The 23677-nt window shown below is 39.0% G+C and overlaps 1 protein-coding gene across 1 annotated transcript; it reads left to right on the forward strand.

Moving 5' to 3' along the window:
• The first annotated feature begins 1246 nt into the window (after positions 1 to 1246).
• On the forward strand, positions 1247 to 22908 carry LOC122222596 (olfactory receptor 11H4-like). The gene is made up of 3 exons (XM_042943164.1): positions 1247 to 2235; positions 22479 to 22573; positions 22694 to 22908. Exons 1-3 carry the CDS (start codon positions 1247 to 1249, stop codon positions 22906 to 22908), a joined length of 1299 nt encoding a protein of 432 aa, XP_042799098.1.
• The last annotated feature ends 769 nt before the right edge of the window (positions 22909 to 23677 follow it).

Below are 23677 nucleotides of genomic sequence, written 5' to 3' on the forward strand. Positions count from 1 at the left end.
TTGCCCTCTCCCTTTCAGAAAACATAACTAACTATACCAGATAAAATTGCAGATAAAAATGCCATTCAATCTAAGATCCCTTTGCTTTTATCATCCAAAATTATTTACTAAATGAACTAAAACTTTGCACTGAAAACATAATTTTCTTTATTTTAACTAGGTAGGATCTGAATATGAAAACTAAGACAGTTCATTTTGTATAGTATGTGTAAAAACATGAAAATAAACATTTGCAAATAGAAATAATTCAAAATATTCTTATTCTTTAGAGCAAAGATATTTGATATGGTTGGTCTTTTATATATTTCTTTAGGTGTCACTGAACTGTTGTGATACTTTAAAAGAAAATCTTTATGGGCACCTGGGTGGCTCAGAGAGTTGAGCATCTGACTTCAGTTCAGGTCATGATCTCATGGTTTGTGGGTTTGAGCCCCACATGCGGCTCACTGCTATCAGCGCACGGCCCACTCTGGATCCTCTGTCCCCCTCTCTCTTTGCCCCTGCCCTGCTTGCACTCTCTCTATATATATTCAAAAATAAATTTAAAAAAACATTTAAAAGAAAATCTTTAAAGGAAAATGTAAGAACAGCCGGAGAAAGGCCTTTGCCACCTGTGGTTCTCATTTAGTTGTGGTGTCTCTTTTTTATGGGACAGTCATGATAATGTATGTGAGTCCTACATATGGCATCCCAACTTTGATGCAGAAGATCCTGACAGTGGCATATTCAATCTTCAATTGAATCTTGACTGAGGTGATGTCTGTGACAATTAATTCACTTGATTAAACTATCCTGAAAATCCAATGTCCTGGAGTAAGTTTTATCTCCATGAGTAAGTCAATTAATTTTGTTCTTTTGCCAAGGTTTAACCCAATATCACACCAGCTGTCCTCAAAATCTTTTTTTAACAAGGTAAGCTGAATAAGAGAAAATGGACGAGTTTCTTCATTGAAGATCCATAATCAGCTTTAGAAAAACAAACCAAGATCATAAAAGGTCTTCTTAGGGATCAAAGAAATCAAAAAAGAAAGAAATTTTTCACATTGTACCACTAATGTGGAAAATTCTTGCTGCACTGCATTCTAGCAAAAGAAAACTAAGATTTAGAACCACAATCAATTCAAAATAAGGTGAGATTTATTCCCATCTAGTCTCAAAATATCTCATATTTTCCTGTAGAGCTTAAGTTCCCTTCTCAGTTAAGTTCTTGAGATATGTAGGAAGCAAAGAAACTTGTGTTACCCTCATGTTTTTCTTCTTCATAGGTTTAAGACCCATGAACAGGTCAGCAACACACATTCACCTTGTGACTGAGTTTATTCTCCTGGGGTTCCCTGGTTGCTGGGAGATACAGATTTTCCTCTTCTCACTCTTTTTGGTGGCTTATGTCTTGACGCTGCTGGGGAATGGAACCATTATCTGCGCAGTAAGATGGGACCCACGACTGCATACCCCAATGTACTTTCTGCTGGGAAATTTTGCCTTCCTTGAGATCTGGTATGCTTCATCCACGGTTCCTAACATGTTAGCCAACATTCTCTCCAAAACCAAGACCATTTCATTTTCTGCCTGCTTCCTCCAGTTCTACTTCTTCTTTTCCCTGGGCACAACTGAATGTCTCTTCCTGGCAGTAATGGCTTATGATCGGTACCTGGCCATCTGCCACCCACTGCACTACCCCACCATCATGACTGGGAAACTCTGTAGAATTCTGGTGTCTCTCTGCTGGCTTACTGGATTCCTTGGCTACCCAATCCCCATTTTCTTCATCTCCCAACTCCCCTTCTGTGGATCCAATATCATTGATCATTTCCTGTGTGATATGGATCCACTGATGTCTCTGTCTTGTGCTCCAGCCCCCATTACTGAATTTGTTTTCTATACTCAGAGCTCCCTTGTTCTCTTTTTTACTATTATGTACATTCTTCGATCCTATACCTTGTTGCTCAGAGCTGTTTTTCAGGTCCCTTCTGCAGCTGGCCGGAGAAAGGCTTTTGCCACCTGTGGTTCTCATTTAGTTGTGGTATCTCTTTTTTATGGGACAGTCATGGTAATGTATGTGAGTCCTACATATGGCATCCCAACTTTGATGCAGAAGATCCTGACAGTGGCATATTCAATAATGACTCCTCTCTTTAATCCCCTGATTTATAGTCTTCGTAATAAGGACATGAAACTTGCCCTGAAAAACATCTTGTTTAGAATGAGAATTAGTCGGGGCGCCTGGGTGGTTTGGTCGGTTAAGCGTCCAACTTCGGCTCAGGTCATGATCTCACGGTCCGTGAGTTCGAGCCCCGCGTCGGGCTCTGTGCTGACAGCTCAGAGCCTGGAGCCTGTGTCAGATTCTGTGTCTCCCTCTCTCTCTGCCCCTCCCCTGTTCATGCTCTGTCTCTCTCTGTCTCAAAAATAAATAAACATTAAAAAAAAATTTTTTTTAAAAATAGAATGAGAATTAGTCAAAATTCTTAAGCCAAAAATGTCCATACTTTCAAATTCCAGTAAAGAATAAGTTGGAGATGTGAGTTTGTTTGTTTTTTTTTTTTAATAATCTTTTAGTTCTTACCCTCAGTAATTAAAAGCCTTTCTTTTTCTACTGGAAGTGTGCTCAGCTTACAAAGCTATGCTGACTACTAAAACCTAAATTCACTGTAATTCAATATTCAGTGAAATTTTTCTAAAGCCTATCATAATTGGAGTGATAAAATGGGATTAATTTCTGAGAGAAGTTAGACTTCCCTGAAAGATATACCTTCAGTTTTAGGACAAGTCTAATGACCTTTACCAAATTATTAAAGGTGCAGTGATTTTTTTCAGTTGTTTTAGGTATAATTGATATACAAAAAGACCGCACATGTTTAATGTACATTAAAGGTGCAGTGGCTTTTAACTAACCATGAGACCTTTCTATAATTTTTTTAATGTTTATTTATTTTTGAGAGAGAGAGACAGCATGGTCAGGGGAGGAGCAGAGAGAGAGGAAGACACAGAATCCGAAGTAGGCTCCAGACTCTGAGCTGTCTGCACAGAGTCTGACATGGGACTCTAACTCAGGAACCATTAGATCATGACCTGAGTTGAAGTTGGACGCCCAACTGAATGAGCCACCCAGGCTCCCCAAGACCTTTCTATAATTTTCAACAGACACTCATTTTTTATTCCTAGTCCAACAAGCTTATCTAAACACAGTTTCTCTATATTAAAAGAGAGGGGCAAAACTCTCTTGACCAATAGGAACTCTTCCAACAAATTTTCTTAGAGATATAGTTCCTTTGTGGTATGTTTGAAATAAAACTTAGATACAAGCTAAAATATAATTTGTTGAAGTTGCTTTTAACAGTTCTATTATTACATGTACCATGTTGTGGCATAATTTATTTACTTACGTGTACTCCTAAGAAAGCTCCTTGAGGACAGGAATTAACTTTTTCCTTTGTGGATCCCAACCACACAGTGACAGAGAGGAAAGCAGCCCCTGGAACCAGGGAACTGGCCTGGCAATTATCACTCAAGGCTTAGTGCTGCCAGGAGCTGACCTAGCACTATCAGCCAAGCCTGCTGTATAAACCTGTTGAACATAAACAACTCCACAGAATGCCACCCTCGAGCCAGGTCACTACGTGAATATGATAGATTAAGACAAAACAAGACCACTCCATAATTATGTCTGAGCACGGACAAAATCAAGAACACAGTCCCAACTATAAAAAATGACCAAATATCCCCCTCTTTAGGCTAATATGAGTGACTGCCACACCTCTTTACCCAGTAAAGCTTCAGCCCAATTGCCTTCTAGATAAAAATTAAGATACCTAATCACAGGGGCACCTGGTTGGCTCAGTCAGTTAAGCGTCTGACTTCAGCTCATGTCATGATCTTGCAGTCCATGAGTTTGAGCACCACATTGGGTTCTGTGCTGATAGTTCAGAGCCTGGAGCCTGCTTCAGATTCTGTGTCTCCCTCTCTCTCTCTGCCCCTCCCACACTCATACTCTCTCTCCCTCCCTCTCTCTCTCTCAAAAATAAAGATTTAAACTTTTTAAAAATTTAATCTAAAAACAAAGATACCTAATCATAGAATTTTCTTCCACTTTCTGACAGCATCCAGAGCAAACCTCTATTTCTTTACATTCTCCCCAAAGTCAATTAACACAAACCCAAATCATATAATAAATCCCTTCTAGCATCTTCCTATTGGATTCCCCATGTTCCTCATGGCATATTTCCTCCCTTGCTGCAAAAAGCCAATAAACTTATTTTTCTTCGACTACAATATGTTCTTGATGGTCTTTGCATGACCATGAATCAACAACACTTTGATACCTAGTTAGAACTCAAAATGCTTGTTGAATACTTTTATCTCAATAATTTTACTTATGAAAGTAATATGCAGTTGTAACAAAGTCGATCAGTGAAGAAGTGTATAAAGATGATGTATTTCCTGCCTGCATTCTCATCCTCGCCAATCCGTCACTCTCCTCTTCAAAGTCAACATTCCTCAGTTCTCTGTCTGGCATTCAACACACTTCATAGTATGGCTCCACTAATCCTACTTTGTTTTCCTTCTCTTCCCAAACGAACCCTCAGCTCTAGTCGGGCTACTCAACCACTCCATTCTCTACCCTCTCCACACTGTTGCTTAGGTTACTCTTTAAACCTGGAAAGCCTCACTTTGCCTCCTGCTATGCAACTGGACACTTAGATTCTTAGGGTCTTATTTTGTAAAATAGGTATGTAACTTATATCTTGAAAACAAGGTCTTAAGGATTAAACGAGACAATTTATATAAGGACCATAGCATAATAAAAGACACATAATAGATTCTCAGTACATGTTTGTTCCCCTTTCCTTCCTATCTTTCCAATCTGACCATGGATAATTTGCTGGTTATTCCATCAGACTGTCACTATGCTCATGAAAACCTTTGTTTCCAAATAATACATATACATATTAATTTGTAACTAATGCATTAAAGTGCAAACTCTAGATTCAGACATTTATATACTGCCTTGTCTGCTAGCTATGACTTTGGGCAAGTTGCTTGAATGCCACAACTTCAGCTACTTCACTTGTAAAATAGGGTAGTAATAACAGCTATCTCAAAGGGGTATTATAAGTCAATACTTTATTTAAAAACTAATTCAATACTTTTTAAGCACTTTGCATTGTGCCTGGTAAACAGTATCACTCAATAAATATTTTTAACTCAAAAAGATGTAATAGTATCTTTTTAAAATTTTGTTTTAGTTTATTGATTTATTTAGAAAGGGGGGAGGGGCAGTGAAAGAGGGAGAGAGAGAGTCCCACCCAGGCTCCAGACTGTCAGTGCAGACCCAACACAGGGCTTGAATTCACAAACCATGAGATCATGACCTGAGCCGACATCAAGAGTTGGACCCTTAACTGACTGAGCCACCCAGGTGCTTCTAAAATATAATAGTATTTTTTAAAGCCAGTACATATAATTTTACCTCATTCTATTTAAGACACAGTGTGTTCCACCAAACAAACATATCACAATTTGCTTATCAATTACTCACTTAAGACACTTTATTGCATCCAATATTTTATAATTAAAACAATGCTGTGACTTATGTCCTTGAATATATGTCTTTATATATTCACACCAGTATTCCAGAAATTAGAGATAGGATTCCTGGAACACAGGAAACGTATATTTTTAATTTTGAGAAATGCTTCTAAATAAGATATCTGCAAATAGTGTATGGCTCTTCAACAAATGGTGCTGGGACAACTAGATATCCACATGCAAAGAATGAAGTTGAACCCACATGCAAAAAATTAATTCAAAATGAATCAAAGACCTAAATGTAAGAGCTAAACCTATGAAACTCCTGGAAGAAAACATACATTTAAATCTTTGTGATCTTGGATTATGTGATTTTTAAGACATAATACCAAAAATACAAGCAATAAAAGAAAAAATAAATTAGACTTCATCAAAATTTTAAGATTTTTGTGCTTTGAACGATGCTATCAAAGTAAAAGTTCACCAAATGGGGAAAAAATATTTGCAGATCATGTATCTGGTAAGAGTCTATTATCCAAAATATATCAAGAACTCTTACAACTCAACAGTAAAAACACAAATAGGGGGAGGAGTCAACATGATAGAGAAGTGGGGGGGGGGCTGAAATTCCCTCATCCCTCAAACACAGCAGTATTGAGGCCAGAAGACTTGGAATTCCAAGAATCCAGGCTACAGAGTGGCAGAAACATCTCCAGGGGCCCATGGAGACAGCTTGGCAGGATAGAGGTGCATGCTTGAAAATTGAAAGAGATAAAACAGGCAGCATAGGCACAGACTAAAGGGGAACCTCTTCGGTGGAGAGACAAAAGTAAGAGAAAGAAAGGCTGTGGAAGTGCGGGATTGTATTTCGACAAGAGAAAAACTTCTCCAGACCATGGACTGGGGTATGGATAAAAATGGAGAGCCAGTCTCTAACGTGCAAACAGCCTTAGGAGTGATGATCCAGGGTTGGCTCCACTTTTCCTGGACCACAGCCACCCTAGGGGGCAGGAGGAGCCAGCCCCTGGCTCAGTAGTCAACTCAGAGGCCCAGTCAGAGAGAGCAGTCCCCTCCCCTTGAGTGAAAAGAAGGTAGATAGCCACTCCAAAGACAAAAGACCCTTCAGGTGCCAGCCAGAGGCCCTTTGTCAGTTGGGTGGAGTGACACTACTCCAGAACTGGGGTGGGAGGAGTGGAATCCTTTAAGAATCTCAGCGAGCACCTGGGAGCACATGAGACTGTGGAGTGGGACAAACCAGCCCGCTTGTGCCCACGGGGCACTATGAGGACTGCCTGAACAGTGTGGTTTGGAACACCTGGTCTAGGGAGGAGAGACTGGGTATGCCATTTTTCTCCAGGTCACCAACATGGTGGGGCTTCAGGAAACAGGAGAGCAGGCCCCCAGTGGAGATGGGACCTTCTTACACCAAACTCTGCCCCTCTGTGCCTGGCAACTGCCTGTCTACTGGAGAGAGATTGACATTGACCGAACCAGAAGGCCCCTCCTCCAGACCAGAACAGCCACCAGCTCCAAGGCATCATCAGACAATGGTCCAGGGGATTTTCATTTTCTGATTTGATTCTTGGTCAATACACATATGTGTGTGTGTGTGTGTGTGTGTGTGTACACACACATATATATGTATTTATATGTACACATATATATGTATATATATGTATATGTATGTATATACATATATATATACACATATATATGTAGTTGTTGTGGGTTTCTTTTTCTTTTCTTATCTTCTTCTTTCCCTTCTCTATTCTGGTTGTTGGTTTGTTTAAGCAGGTATTTTTAATCTATTCTTTTTACACCTCTTCTGTATCGCCTTCTTTATTTTCCTCTCTCTGTGTCTGGATTAAGCTGTATAGTTTCTCTGAATCTCTGCCTGGTAATTTTTTCCCTGCCCCTGTCATTTCTCTTTGCATAGGATAAGGTTTCTCCCACCCCCTCCCTTTATCAATTTTTTTGCAGAGTTACTTCAGTGAAGAAATCAACGCACACCTGATGGAAGGTCAAAACTGCCACTACGAGTAGGGAGATAAGGCAACCAGAGTCACAACAGCAGAGAGCATGCAACACACTCTAAAAACACTTCATGAAAGGCAAGGCCCTGGAGAGTGTATGACCCCTTTTTAATACAGTAGTACTCTCAGGTGCACAACAGATAACAAGCTATTAAATCATGTAAAAGACAGACAACTAGCCAAAATGATTACACAGAAGAATTGTTCTCAAAAGAAATTTCAGGAAGAAATGACAGCCAGAGAATTGCTCAGAACAGATATAAACAATATATTTGAACAAGAATTTAGTATAATAGTCACAAGACTAATAACTGGGCTTGAAAAAAGCCTAGAAGGCAGCAGAGAATCTATTGCCACAGAGACCAAGGACCTAAGAAATAGTCAAAGCGAATTAAGAAGTGCTGTAAATGAGATGCAAAATTAGCTATATGCAATGGCAGCAGCGATGGAGGAAGCAAAGGGGAAAGTAAATGAAATAAAGATAAAATTATGGAAAATAATGAAGCTGAAAAAAAAAGAGAGATAGTAAAATACTAGACCACAGGGGGAAAATTAGAGACTTAAGCGATTTAATGAAATATAATAATATACATATCATAGGAGGTCCAGAAGAAGAAGAAAGAGAGAAAGGGGCAGGTTTATTTGAGGAAATTATAGCTGAGAACTTCCGTAATCTGGGGAAGGAAGCATAAATCTAAGTCCAAGAGGCACAGAAAACTCCCTTCAGAATCAACAAGAACAGGTCGTCACCATGGCATATCACAGTGAAACTGGCAAAATACAAAGATAGAGAGAGAATTCTGAAAGCAGTTAGGGACAACGGTCCTTAATCTAGGTGTAGACACATGAGGATAGTAGAAGCCCTGTCCACTGAAATGTGGCAGGCCAGAGCAAGTGGCAGGAAATATTCAATGTGCTGAATAGGAAAAATATACAGCTAAAAATCCTTTATCCAGCAAGGCTGTCATTCATAATATAAGAGAGATAAAGGCTTTCCCAGACAAACAAAAACTGAAGGAGTTCATGACCACTAAACCAGCCCTGCAGAAGATCCTAATGGGGACTCTGTGAGTGAAATGCTACAAAGGACTAGAGACATCACCATAATCATGAAACCTACAGATAACACAATGACACTAAATCCATATCATTCAATAAACACTCTGAATGCAAATGGGCTAAATGCCCCCAATCAAAGGACATAGTGTATCAGAATGGATTTAAATAAATAAATAAATAAATAAATAAATAAATAAGATCCATCATATGCTGCCTCTAGGAGATTCCTTTTAGACCTGCAGATTTAGACCTAAGGACACCTGCAGATTGAAAGTTGGGGGATGGAGAACCATTGATCATGCTATTGGAAGTCAAAAGAAAGCTGAGTAACCATATTTATATAAGACAAACTAGATTTTATTTTTTTAATGTTTATTTATTTTTGAGAGAGAGAGAGAGAGAGAGCATAAGCGGGGGAGGGGCAGAGAGAGAGAGGGAGACACAGAATCTGAAGCAGGCTCCAGGCTCTGAGCTGTCAGCACAGAGCCCGACACAGGGCTCAAACTCACAAACTGTGAGATCATGACCTGAGCCAAAGCCGGACGCTTAACTGACTGAGCCACCCAGGCACCCCAAGACAAACTAGATTTTAAACTAAAGACTGTAACAAGATATGAGGAGGGCATTGTGTCATAATTAAGGGGTCCATCCATCAAGAAGAGCTAACAATTGTAAATGTTTATGCCCCCAATTTGAGGGAACCTAAATATATAAATCAATTAATCACAAATATAAGCAATCTTAAGGATAATAATATGGTAATTGTAGGTGACTTTAATACTCCACTTACAACAACCATCTAGGCATAAAATCAATAAAGAAACAATGACTTTAAATGATACACTGGACCATATGGACTTGACATATTCAGAACTTTCCTCCAACAGTAGCAGAATACACATTCTTTTCAAGTGAATATGGAACATTCTCCAAAAATAGGTCACATACAGAGTCACAAAATAGCCCTTAATAAATATAAAAGGATTGAGATCATACCATGCATATTTTCAGGATCACAATGCTATGAAACTTGAAATTAACCACAAGAAAACAATTTGGGAAGCCTCCAAATGCATGGAGGTTAAATAACATCCTACTAAGCAATGAATAGGTCAACCAGGAAATTAAAGAAGAAATTAAAAATATATGAAACAAATGAAAATGAAAATATGACGTCCAAACATTTTACAACGCAGTAAAGGCAGTCCTAAGAGGAAAATACATTACAATCCAGGCCTACATCGAGAAACAAGGAAAATCCCAATACAAAATCTAACAGCACACCTAAAGGAACTAGAAGCAAAACAGCAAAGAAACCCCAAGGCCAGCAGAAGATGAGAAATAATAAAGATTAGAGCAAAAATGAACAATATAGAGAAAAAAAAACAGATCGATGAATCTAAGAGCTGAGTTTTTTTGAAAGAATAAATAAATTTGATAAGCCCCTAACCAGACTTCTTAAAAAGAAAAGAGAGAGCCCAAATAGATAAAATCACAAATGGAAGAGGAGAGATCACAACCAACACCACAGAAATACAAACGATTATTAGAGAATACAATGAAAAATTATATGCCAACAAACTGGACAATCTGGAAGAAATGGACAAATTCCTAGACATCACACACTACCAAAACTCAAATGGGTAGAAATAGAAAATTTGAACAGACCCAAAGAAATTTAATCAATTATCAAAAATTCCCCAACAAATAAGAGTTCTGAGCCATATGGCTTCCCAGGGAATTCTACCAGACGTTTAAAGTAGAGTTAATACCTATCCTTATCAAGCTGTTCCAAAAAACAGAAACAGAAGAAAAGCTTCTAGACTCATTCTATGAAGCCAGCATTACCTTGATTCCCAAACCAGACAGAGATCCCACTAAAAACAAGAGTTACTAGCCAATATCCCAGATGAACATGGATACAAAAATTCTCAACATGATACTAGCAAATCGAATTTAACAGTATATTAAAAAAAATATTCACCATGACCAAGTGGGATTTACTCCTGGGCTGCAGGGCTGCTTCAATATTTGCAAATCAATCAAGATGATTCAACACATCAATAGAAGAAAGGATAAGAACCATATGATCCTATCAATAGATGCAGAAAAAAGCATTTGAAAAAATGCAGCATCCTTTCTTAATAAAAACCCTCAAGAAAGTCGGGATAGAAGGAACATACCTTAACATCACAAAAGCCATATATGAAAGACCCACAGCTAATATCATCCTCAATGGGGAAAAACTGAGAGCTTTCCCTGAGACTGGGATGTCTACTCTCACCACAGTTGTTTAACATAGTGTTGGAAGTTCTTGCCTCAGCAATCAGACAACAAAATGAAATAAAACGCATCCAAATTGGCAAAAGATGTCAAACTTTCACTTTTCACAGATGACATTATACTTTATATGGAAAACCTGAAAGATTCCACAAAAAACTGCTAGAACTGATACATGAATTCAGCAAAGTTGCAGGATATAAAATCATTTTTCGGAAATAGGTTGCATTTCTGTACACTAATAATGAAGCCACAGAAAGAGAAATCAAGGAATCGGTCCCATTTAGAATTGCACCAAGAACCATAAAATACCTAACCAAAGAAGTAAAAGATCTGTATGCTGAAAACTATAGAAAACTTATGAAACAAAGCCTAAGAGACTCTTAAAAACTGAGAACAAGGGGCGCCTGGGTGGCGCAGTCAGTTAAGCGTCTGACTTCAGCCAGGTCACGATCTCGCGGTCCGTGAGTTCGAGCCCCGCGTCAGGCTCTGGGCTGATGGCTCGGAGCCTGGAGCCTGTTTCCGATTCTGTGTCTCCCTCTCTCTCTGCCCCTCCCCCGTTCATGCTCTGTCTCTCTCTGTCCCAAAAATAAATTAAAAAAAAACGTTGAAAAAAAAAACTGAGAACAAACTGAGGGTTGATGGGGGGTGGGAGGGAGGGGAGGGTGGGTGATGGGTATTGACAAGGGCACCTTTAGGGATGAGCACTGGGTGTTGTATGGAAACCAATTTGACAATAAATTTCATATATTGAGAAAAAAAAGAAAACTTATGAAACAACTTAAGAAGACACAAAGAAATGGAAAAGCATTCCATGCTCATGGATTGGAAGAACAAATATTGTTAAAATGTTGTTACTACCCAAAGCAATCTACACATTCAATGCAATCACAATCAAAATTGTACCAGCATTCTTCTCAGAAATAGAACAAATAACTGTAAGATTTGTATGGAACTACAAAAGACCCTGGATAGCCAAAGTAATGTTGAAGAAGAAAACCAAAGCTGGAGGCATCACAATCCCGAACTTTAGCCTGTACTACAAAGCTGTAATCATCAAGATGGTATGGTACTGGCACAAAAACAGACACAAAGACCAATGGAATAGAGAACCCAGAATTGGACCCACAAATGTATGACCAACTAATCTTTGACAAATCAGGAAAGCGTATACAATGGAAAAAAGGCAGTCTCTTCAGCAAATGGTGGTGGGAAAACTGGACAGCAATATGCAGAAGAATGAAACTAGACCACTCTCTTATACCCTACACAAAAATAAACTCTAAATGGATGAAAGACCTAAGTGTGAGACAGAAACCATCAAAATCCTAGAGGAGAAAACAGGCAACAACCTCTTTGACCTCAGCTGCAGCAATTTCTTGCTCAACATGTCTCTGAAGGTAAGGGAAATAAAAGCAAAAATGAACTTTTGGGATCTCATCAAGATGAAAAGCTTCTTCACTGCAAAGGAAACAATCAACAAAAGTAAAAGGCAACTGATGGAATGGAAGAAGATATTTGCAAATGACATATCAGATAAAGGGTTAATATCCAAAATCTATAAAGAACTTACCAAACTCAACACCCAAAAACCAAATAATCTAGTGAAGAAATGGGTAGAAGACATAAATAGACACTTTTCCAAAGAAGACATCCAGATGGCCAACAGACACATGAAAAGATGCTCAACATCGCTCATCATCAGGGAAATACAAACCAAAACTGCAATGAGATACCACCTCACACCAGTCAGAGTGGCTAAAATGAACAACTCAGGAAACAACAGATGTTGGTGAGGATGTGGAGAGACGGGAAACTTCTTGCACTGTTGGGAATGCAAACTTGTGCAGCCGCTCTGGAAAACAGTGTGGAGGTTCCTCAAAAAAATTAAAAATAGTATTACCCTATGACCCAAAGCATACAGGAGTGCTGATTCATAGGGGCACATGTACCCCCAATGTTTATAGCAGTGCTATCACACTATCAACAATAGCCAAGTTATGGAAAGAGCCCAAATGTCCATCAACTGGTGAATGGATAAAGAAGATGTGGTGTGTATACACACACACACATACACACACACACACACACAATGGAATACTACCTGACAATGAGAAAGAATGCAATGTTGGTCTTTTCAATGACATGGATGGAACTGGAGGGTATTATGGTAAGTGAAATAAGTCATTCAGAGAAAGACAGATATCAGATGTTTTCACTCATATGTGGAATTTGAGAAACTTAACAGAAGACCATAGGGGAAAGGAAGGGGTGGAAAAAAAATAGTTTCAAACAGAGAAAGATGCAAACCATAAGAGACTCAAATACAGAGAACAAACTGAGGGTTAATGGGGGTGCAGGGGGAGGGGAAAATGGGTGCTGGGCATTGAGGAGGGCAGTTGTTGGGATGAGCACTGGGTGTTGTATGTAATTGATGAATCATGGCAATATACTCCCGAAGCCGAGAGCACACTGTATACACTGTATGTTAGCTAACTTGACAATAAATTATATTTGAACCAAATAACTCAACTTTTCAAATGCACAAAGATATGAACAGACATTTCTTCAAATAAGATATACAAATGGCCAGTGAGCACATAAAAAGATGCTCAACATCATTAGGCATTAGGGAAAGGTAAATCAAAACCACAATGAGATACCATTTCATACCCATGTAGCACAGCTAGCTTCAAAAAGACAGACAATACAAGTATTGACAAGGATGTGGAAAAACTAGAACACGCACATATTGTTGGCTGAAGTATGAAATGGTATAGCTCCTTTAGAAAACAATTCATCAATTTCTCAAATAAATATAGAGTTACATGATCCAACAATTTTCATGCATAGGTATAAACCCAAGAGAAAAACATATGTGTGCACAAAATGTGTATGCAAGTTCTCATGGCAGCATTATTAATAATAGCCAAACAATAAAACAACCTAAAAGTCCATCATCTCATGAATGGATGAAATGTGGTATATACATAGAATGGAATATTATTCAGTCATAAAATGGGGCTAAGTATGATACTTACTACAACATGAATGAACTTTGAAACATTATGTGAAATAAAACATTCCAGACGCAAAGGTAACACATTGTATGATGTCATTTACATAAAAATGTCCAGAGTAGGCAAATCCATACAGACAGAAAGTAAATTAGTAGTTATAAAGGATTAGGCAGCGGGGAAAATGGGGAATGACTGGTAATGGATACCCAGTTTTGGAGGGAGTGATGAAGATATTCTACAATCAGCTGATGGAGATGGTTGTACAACTTTGTGAATATACTAAAAACTACCTACACTTTAAAAAGGTGAATTTTATGCAATGAGAAGTACATCTCACTAAAAACTTGCATGAGCATGCTCATTTTCCCATAGCCTCCCCAGCACTGGATCTTATCACTCTTTCTCATTTGTTTACCAATATGAGAGGTGAGATTAATATTGTGTTAATTTTCCTTCCTTGAACTGAACATTAAATGCCACAAGAGCTTAGGAAAATAAGATATCAATATATACTGTAAACACATTTATTTAAGGAGGAGGTTGTGGCCAGGGCACTTGGGTGGCTCAGTCAGTTAACCATGGGACTCGGTTTTAGCTCAGGTCATGATCTCATAGTTCGTGTGTTTGAGGCGCACGTCGGGCTCTGCACTGGCAGTGCACAACCTGCTTAGGATTCTCTCTCTCTCCCTCTCTCTCTCTGCCCCACCTTGTTGCTCTCTCTCTCTTTCTCTCTCTCTCAAAATAAATAAATACATAAATGAACTTAAAAAAAAAAAGGAGGAAGTTGTTATTGATCTGTGGCTTGAAGTTGGGAAGAAGAGAACATTATATATATGTAGATACTACTCCCTCCAGGAAGTAGAGCTTAACCCCTTTTCCCAAAAGGTGGCCTAGACTTAGTGACTTGTTTTTTATTTTGGAGTATTTTATATTTACAGAAGTTTAAAGGATAGTACATAAAATTCCAGTATACCCCTCACCCAATTTACCCCATTGTTAACAACATATGTAGTACATTTGGTAAAACTAATAATTTTAGTCCCTCCTGCATTATCTTTTTGTAGATTTAAGTAAGAATGCATAATTTCTTTCACTTCCTTACTTTGCAATAATAGCCCCACAAAACAGGCCAGTATGGTGTCAAAAGCACTAGACCTGGTTTCAGGAGACCCAGATTTAAGCCCAGGCTTACCACTCACTAGTTTAAAACTCTTATACTGCTATATCCAATACTAGAGTAGGTGTTCAATCAACGTTGATAAATTTAATCAGGAACTGAGTCTAGGAGAAACCAGTGAAGAAGTGAAGGAGGCTTCCTCTTTGCTTGCCAACTTATGAATCAAACTATAAGAATAGGCAAACAAATAAAAGAAAGTATATAGTCCTTTCCCCACCAACCCTCCAGTTGTTCAATCCTGACAGGCAAAAAGTAAATGGCCTGCACCAGGAAATAAGCACAAAAAGAATGAAAGCTAGACAGGGCAAAAAGACTGGTAGGCTTAACTTCACTAAGATTTCTTATCCCCTGGGAAGCAGTTTTTCCTGACCACACTGGGAGACCATGTACTCTCCCATGCAGTAGGGCCATACCCTAGAATCCTAGCACTCTAGATCTACTTCTGATAGATCATTCTATCAGATACCCATCTGATAGAATTCTGGTTAACATTTTCTACAGACATCATGACCTGAACAAAAATGAACAAGACCGTGTAGTCATTTTCTTTATCTTCTCTGTCAATATGAGCATGTAAAGTATATGGGGGGAAAAGAGTGAGAATATGATCTCCTAAATCTAAAGCAAGAATAAGAAAGACATGTGTAAGCAAAAATAGAAAAATGTGTTCAGAGAATTATAATCAACAACAGAATAATGTATATTCATTCAACATTTATTGAGTGTTTACTATAAACAGATACTATGCTAGGTTAGGGATATATTTTAGAAAGACATATTTCCTACCTAGAAGAGATCAAAATCTCATGGGATATTATTTTTAATAGTTTACAAATCACTTATACATTACACAGTAATAATAATATATACATATGGTTGCTTTATCTAGAACACAGTTCTCAATGAACATTGAATAAAACTGTATAGACTGAGATTCCTGTGTCTTTCTTGGTCTTGTCCCAAGATACACCCTTGTAAGCATGTTCATCCATAGGCTAACAACTATCCTATCATTTAGTAGAAAAGTCACAATTCAACCCTTAGAGAAGTCTTCCATCCTGGACCTTGACTGTAGCCTGGCCAAAAAGCATTGGTATAAAGCACTCAAAGTCAAGTCTACTACTGCATTGCTTCTCCAAGGGTGAGCTGGAACCAGGACAATTTCCTTCAGCAGTATCCATTTGTTCAGAAAGAGGTCACACGAATGTGCTTGTATATGCCACAGGAGATAAATTTACTCTGTATCATAGCTTTAAAATCATACTTAAAAAAATGTTTTTAAATGTCATTTAAAAATGTAATCCAAGAAGGGACACCTGGGTGGCTCAGTTGGTTGAATGTCCGACTTCAGCTCAGGTCATAATCTCAAGGCTTATGTGTTCAAGCCCCGTGTCGGCCTCTGTGCTGACAGCTCAGAGCCTGGAGCCTGCTTCAGATTCTGTGTCTCCCTCTCTCTCTGCCCCTCCCCTGCTCACACTGTGTCTCTCTCTCTCTCAAAAATAAACAAACATTAAAAAAATATTTTTTTAAATGTAACCCAAAAAGTCAACCCCAAAAAACTATATACTCTATGATTCCAACTGTATGACATTCTGGAAAAGGTGAAACTGTGGAGATAGTAAAAAGACCCGTGGTTGCTAGGGGTTAGAGGAGAAGGGAAGGATGAATAGGTGGAGAACAGAGTATTTTTAGGGTGGTGAAACTATTCTGCATGATACTAAAATGGTGGATACAAGTCATTATACATTTGTCAAAATCCACAGAATGTACAACCAACCTCAAGAGTGAATCCTAATCTAAACAAGCCATGGATTTTGGATGTAAGTTCATTGACTATAACAAATGTAACATTCTAATGCAGGATCTTGATGGTTGGGGAAGTGTGTGTGTGTGTGTGTGTGTGTGTGTGTGTGTGTGTGTGTGTAGAAGGTACATGGGAACTCAACAGTCAACTTTGCTGAGAACCTAAAACTGCCTTAAAAAAATAAACTATATTTAAAAAATAATCTTAAAAAATTGCAACCCAATAATGATAATTGGCCAAAACTGCACAATTAGTGTTTATTCTCCTTTGGGCAGTGATAAACAGAAGCAAAGTAAGATTTCCACAAGGCTTTTTTTGCTAGAGAGAAGCAGTCTGTGGACCAAAATGTAGAGGCTCCCATGATAACCTTTCCTCAAATGATTAGTTTTTTCATCTACTCATTTCTCCTATCATTCATTTGTCCCATTTTGGAGACCTCAATCAAGTATCTTCTTCTCCCCTCTGTGCTAGCAAGAACAAAAAAACCTGCAGGTCAAATACAGTAGTTGGCAAGTCTCAAAGAGGTTGGCATTGTTCATGCTGCCCCTGTGTGAAAGCAATGCCCAGTGGGTTCCCATTCCCCCAGGCCTAATTGAAAGACAAAATTACTTTAACAGATTAGAAAAGAAACTTGAAGAAGCAGAGTCATAGCAAAAGATCCTGGGGTCCCCAGGTGCCAGTTTGGGACTCTCAGCAGCAGCTCTGCCTTGGATGATTAAAGCAGGAGTTGGAGGCCCGTGAGAGCCAATTAGAAAAGGAAGTCAAGGTGAGGAAAGGAGAAATGATTCCAGCAAATACCAATTAAAAGTGAATGGATCTCACAGCACTGGGGGACCATGACTCAAACTGTTGCATCAGCCAAGTTCTAATACTAACTCCCTAAACATGAAAAGGGAGCAAAAGGGAGAGAAGCAGCAGAGTTTCACACACTGGCAAGCGTCCACTGCTTATCCCAAGTGCACACATACCTGGAAATTAAGGTGCAAGGGATACCTCTTGATTAGCCATGTAGAAAACCCCAAGAAAATGCCATGAGAGTGACAGGCCTTACAGGCTGGAAAACACACCCAATAGAGTTATTCAGTGTGTTGCGGATACAACATCCCTGCTACTAATTCAGACTCACACCTGTCAGACCAGATCACACATGACTCATTGTCCTTTGTAGAACAATACTACTTCCATGATTACCCTCCCCTCCATCCTGTACTTGTAAAATACTTGATGATTTTCAAGCATGTTCACAAATAGCACTTCATTGACTGTCATAAAATCCCTGTGGGTTTTGTCAAGGATGCATCAGTATTTCCATCTAATAATCTAAAGAAGTTAATGCTGAAGTTCAAGAGATTTGCCTAAGATCACACAAATAGTATTACTTGTATATTTTAAGTGATATGCCACTATGCTGACATATACACAGACTATCTGTGGAAGAAAACATAAGAAAATGGAGTGGTTGCTACATCAAGAGAACTAGGAGTCAGGAGGGGAATGAAGCTTGCTGCTATTACCTTTTTTTTTTTTTTTTTTTGGTAACTTTACAATTTTATGCTATTGTGTATTTAACTTCCTGAAATTAGGTAGCTCAGTCAGTTGAGTATCCAACTCTTGATTTCAGCTCAGGTCACGATTCCAGGGTCATGGGATGAAGCCCTGCATCAGGCTTTGCCCTGAGTGTGGTGCCTGCTTAAGTTTCTCTCTCTCTCCCTCTCTCTCCCTCTCTCCCTCTCTCTCTCTCTCTCTCTCTCTCTCTCTCTCTCTCTCTCGATTCAGATTAAATGTTACCTCTCTTATAAAAACTTCCTGAGATCAATTGAAGTAGATTTTGATATGTCTGTCTTTATATTCTCAGAGCCCTGATGACATTGTGTTTTAATTCTTTGCTCATTTCCTGTGGGTTGTGAGCTTTTTGAAGGTACCCATTTTTGTGGTCTTAGATCCTAGCTCAGTACCTGACACTATCTCTTTCTCTATCTGTCTCTCTTATCCCCTCTGTAGCTCTCCCCTGCCCATGCTCCTCTCTCTCTCTCAAAAAAAAAAAAAATTAACTTCCTGAAGTTAAATGAAAAAGAATGTTATAATTAGGGAACAGAACACCACAATCCAATTTTCTTCCCACTGCATAATGCTGCCTCCCATGTTGGGTAGGAGGCCTGAGTAGATTTCTTTCTCCTGTATCTTCCCACTCTTTCCCATTCCATCACTTCCATCCACACATCCATACACAAGCACAATTTTCTATGAGAACTTTCCCATGAATGCCAGCTCTATGCAAATCTCCCAAGAGCTAAGAGTGTGTCAAAAACCAACCAAGTGATAAGGAAAGTGAAAATGTGATTCTGGCTTATAGATGGAGTGATCCTAACAATACAGTTTCATTTGGGAGGAAAAAAATAGCATCCTTGTTCAATATTTTAAGAGAATATAAATATAAATAAACACTTAAGCATAAAGGATCAAGATTAGAAAGAATGAAGGCCACAAAACCTGCCAGTATTTGGGATTGTGGTTCCCTAATACTCAACAGGCTGGCAAGTCACTGGCAGAGGGGAAGAACTCCCTGTCCTGGATATCAAGGGAGATTTCTCAGCCTGATACGGTGACACAGGCTGCCACAAGAAGAAAGGTGATATATGACACAATGGCAACTGCAGCTACACACATCTAGAGACAAAACAGATCAAATTAAATTGATAGAGTATTGGAAGAAATTGCCTCTCACGTCACTTTCAACATCGACACTCAGTGACTACAAATCACAGACATAAGTAGAACAGTAAGTAGGAAAGAACGTGCTAACAGAATCCTGACACCAAGATGCAGTCATTACGGTGCACCAGATAAGGTGTTTACCATGGGAACAGCATAAACGTTCTTTCAAAGTTTGTTCGTCCATTCCATGCAAATTTATTGAGCACCTGTGTCAGGTCCTGAGCTAGGATCTAAGACCACAAAAATAGGTACCTTCAAAAAGCTCACAGCCCAAAGGAAATTAGAAAAAATTAAAACACAATGTCACCAGGGCTCTGAGAGTATAAAGACAGACATATCAAAATCTACTTCAATTGAGCTCAGGAAGGTTTTACAAGAGAGGTAACATTTAAGCTGAATCTCAAAGGACACTTGGGAACACTTCAGCACCTTTCAAGCAGAAGGAACCACAAGTGCAAAAGTACTGAGGTATGAAAGAGTGTGGAAAATATCCAGATATTAAGAATATGTTGGGGGTGCCATGCATTAGGATTTCAAGGAGAAAAGAGCAGAAATGAAGCAATACAAATGAACAGACAAAACATGAAGGCTGTGTCCATGTGAAAGAGTGTCTTACTGGAATTATAGAACTGTTTAAGGCTTTAAATAAGGAAATAGAGTAGTCTTCCTTTATTCACTGGCAATTCTGCCCAAGACCCCCAGTGGATGCCTGAAACCCTGGATAGTACCAAACCCTACATATACTGTCTTTTTATACATACATACCTATTATAAAGTTGAATTTATAAACTAGGCACAGTAAGAGATTAACAACAGTAACTAATAATAAAACAGAACAATTAAAACATACTGTAATTAAAGTTATGTGGTCTCTCTCTCCCTCAAAACATCTTACTGTACTATACTCACCCTTCTTCTTATAATGATGTGAGATGATAAAACACCTACGTGATGAGATGAAGTGAGGGGGATGACGTAGGCGTCGTGCTGTAGTGTTAGGCTACTAATGACTTCCTAAAAATTCACCAGGAGAATCATCTGCTTCTAGACAGTGACTGAGGAGAGTAACCGAAACAGCGAAAAGCAAAATCGTGAAAGCAAAACCTTGGATGAGGGAGAACTACTGTAATGTGATCAAATTGATGTTTGATAAAGGTGAAGCTGTTGGCAGCATTTCACATTTCTGAAATAGCAGCAGCACATCAGCAGAAAGGATAAGAGTACAAGCTATGGAGCCAGGATGACTGAGTTCAAATTACAGCTGTCACACAGCTGGAATATCAGCATAACTGAGTATTGTCCTACTTGTCTCTGTTTGTCCTGTACCACAGGGAGGACGTATGTTAACTCATTTGTTTTTTTAAATTTTTTAATGTTTTTATTTATTTTTGAGAGAGAAAGAGAGACAGAGCACAAGCAGGGGAGGTGCTGAGAGAGAGGGAGACCCAGAATCTGAAGGAGGCTCCAGGCTCTGAGCTGTCAGCACAGAGTCTGAGGAGGGGCTCGAATTCGTGAACTGTGAGATCATGACCCGAGCCAAAGTCGGATGCTTAACTGACTGAGACACCAAGATGCCCCTGTATGTTAACTCATTTAAACCTCACAATAATCCTACAAAATAGGTAGTAACATTGTCTCCATTTTACAGATGGGGACACTGAATCTCAGAGAAGAAACTTGACAACAGCCTTTGAAGCAAAATAACAATTAAGATGTCAGATCTTGGCTCTGTTATTTACTAGCTATTTAATAGCTGTTATTTACTGTGTTTCAGGCATGTTGGATTTTAAGTGTCTGAGACACAGCCTAGTAAGCTGGTATAAATTTGTCACTGGTGCTTAGGGAAACTATCCGGAAATAGGGATTTAGGAAAATTGGTACCTAGTTGGTAACTGAACACATACTTATGAATGAAACAGTGTAGGAAAAATATTTTGAGAAGAAAAGCGGCAGGCCACAGGTAGAACTCCTAAAACCACCATCATTTAAATATGGGATGAGGGAGGCACCTGAGGGGTTCAGCCAGTTAGGCATCTGACTCAATTTCAACTCAGGTCATGATCTCATGGTTTGTGAGTTTGAGCTCCATGTCAGGCTCTGTACTAGCCCAGAGCCTGCTTGGAATTTTTCTTTCTCCCCTCTCTGCTCCTCCCCTACAGGTGTTCTCTCTTTCTCAAAATAAATAAATTAGCTTCATCTATATGTATATATATATATATAATTTTATGTATATGTATATATACATATATATATGTGTGTGTGTATATATATGTGTATATATATATATATATATATATATATATATATATATATATATAATTAGGAAGTGTACTTGTAGGAAGTATGACTCAGTAAGATTCTGACTTCAACACCAGGGCTATGTTCATCACATCCACAGATCAGAAACAGTGCATGTTTTGGTACTTATGGGGGTTCACTATGCTCATGGTTATTCTCTCAGATTTAGCATTCCATACTTTTCTCTTCTCAGATCTTCCCCAATCACTGTAATTAGGCCTCCTTTCCTCCCCTGTAGAACCTAGTTATAAGCCTCAATTTCCGTCACCCTTGGAGTATCCTCCTAAAGTCCTATGTGGAATTGCACTGAATTGCACTGTGTCAATCTGCTAAACTGGAGCCACCTTTCCAAGTATCCTCTTTCTTGTACGAGTTCTGGCTTGGAGTGGGGAGTGGGGAGGAATTTTTACAAAACCTGCAAGGTAGAAATGAATCACTAGCTGTTATTCTGACAGTCACTGTGGCAAGAGGTGGTGACAGACACAGAGCTGCCGACAAGTTCCAGCTTGTCCTTACTCTCCTCCACTCTGTCATGTCTTCTTTGTTCCTGACTGGTTGGCCTACAGGGACTGTGTTTACAGTGGCATAGCCTCCCACAGACAACCCCCACCCCCTGCCACTGACAAGCCTCCCTTCTGCAGCCCCATTTCAGTGATTGGATGTGCTTGGCTTCTCAGATTGACTGACTCAAAACTTCATCCTGGCCCTTCACTTCTCCAGCCACTGACAACTGCATAAGGTCTGTTTGTATAATAAATCCCTTATCCCATACTTCATAAAGGTTCTGCTCCCCAACTGAATGAGGAACTAATATCTTCCATCCTCTTCCCTAATTCTGACCTCCAGTTTCCATATTCTGCTAAAGAACAGCACAATTTCGACTGTGTCTTTGAAAGGCTAGAGACCATACAGACCTACGAGAAGAGCAACTACCAGAGCAGGAGCCCTGTTCTACAGGTTCTTCATGCCAATGGAATGAAGTTTCCAAATTATTAGTATTCTGCTTACAAGGTATCAATACCCTCTCTATGAGTTGAAAATATGCTACTTTCCTAATCCACCTTCTATAAGGCCAGCCAGCTATTTGTTATTGAGTCAGGCAATATCTAACCCTCAGGTGTATGTGATAATGTCTAAACCTCAAAGATAAGTAGTGTCTGTCCTTAAAGAGTTCAAACCATATAAGCAAGCAATTCTAAAACAATAAAACATGGTCCATGTAATACAGAATGTATGAAGTGCTATATTATTTCCTAAACATATGTCCCTAATGTTTTTTTCTTTAATACAGTTTCCACAGTCTTGGATGTCCTATTTTTCCATTTCACATCAAATTCATAAGTAGCTAACAAATATTTTGTTAAAATATGCTCAATATCATGGATAAAGGAATATAAACTTAAAGAATGAAGTGTCATGTTGCCTATCGAATACATCCCAGTTAGTTGCGGGAGGGGCCAAGGTGGCAGAACAGCATGGAAGTTTTTTTGCATCTCTCTTCCCTAAAATGCAGCCAAATCAACACTAAACCACCTTGCACACCTAGAAAACTGATCTGAGGATTAACACAACAATCTGCACAACCTGAACCATAGAACTCAGCAAGTACGCAGCACAAAGTGAACTGGGGGAGAGAGAAGCCATGGAGGGCAGGAAGATGGTTTTGCTGGCAGAGACAGATTGGAGATTGACCAGGGGAGAGTATGGAAAAAGCACCAGCCCCCCAAAAGCAGCTGGAGAGAAAAAGGAACAGTGGAAACAACCG

Source organism: Panthera leo, chromosome B3 (genome assembly GCF_018350215.1).
Source record: "Panthera leo isolate Ple1 chromosome B3, P.leo_Ple1_pat1.1, whole genome shotgun sequence".
Classification (NCBI taxonomy): domain Eukaryota; kingdom Metazoa; phylum Chordata; class Mammalia; order Carnivora; family Felidae; genus Panthera; species Panthera leo.

Coding starts and splice junctions, on each gene's coding strand:
- LOC122222596 (XM_042943164.1), top strand. CDS start 1,247: ATGTTTTTCTTCTTCATAGGTTTAAGACCCATGAACAGGTCAGCAACA. Junction 2,236..22,478: donor CGGGGCGCCTGGGTGGTTTG/GTCGGTTAAGCG, acceptor GTTGGCCTACAG/GGACTGTGTTTACAGTGGCA. Junction 22,574..22,693: donor CCCCATTTCAGTGATTGGAT/GTGCTTGGCTTC, acceptor TACTTCATAAAG/GTTCTGCTCCCCAACTGAAT.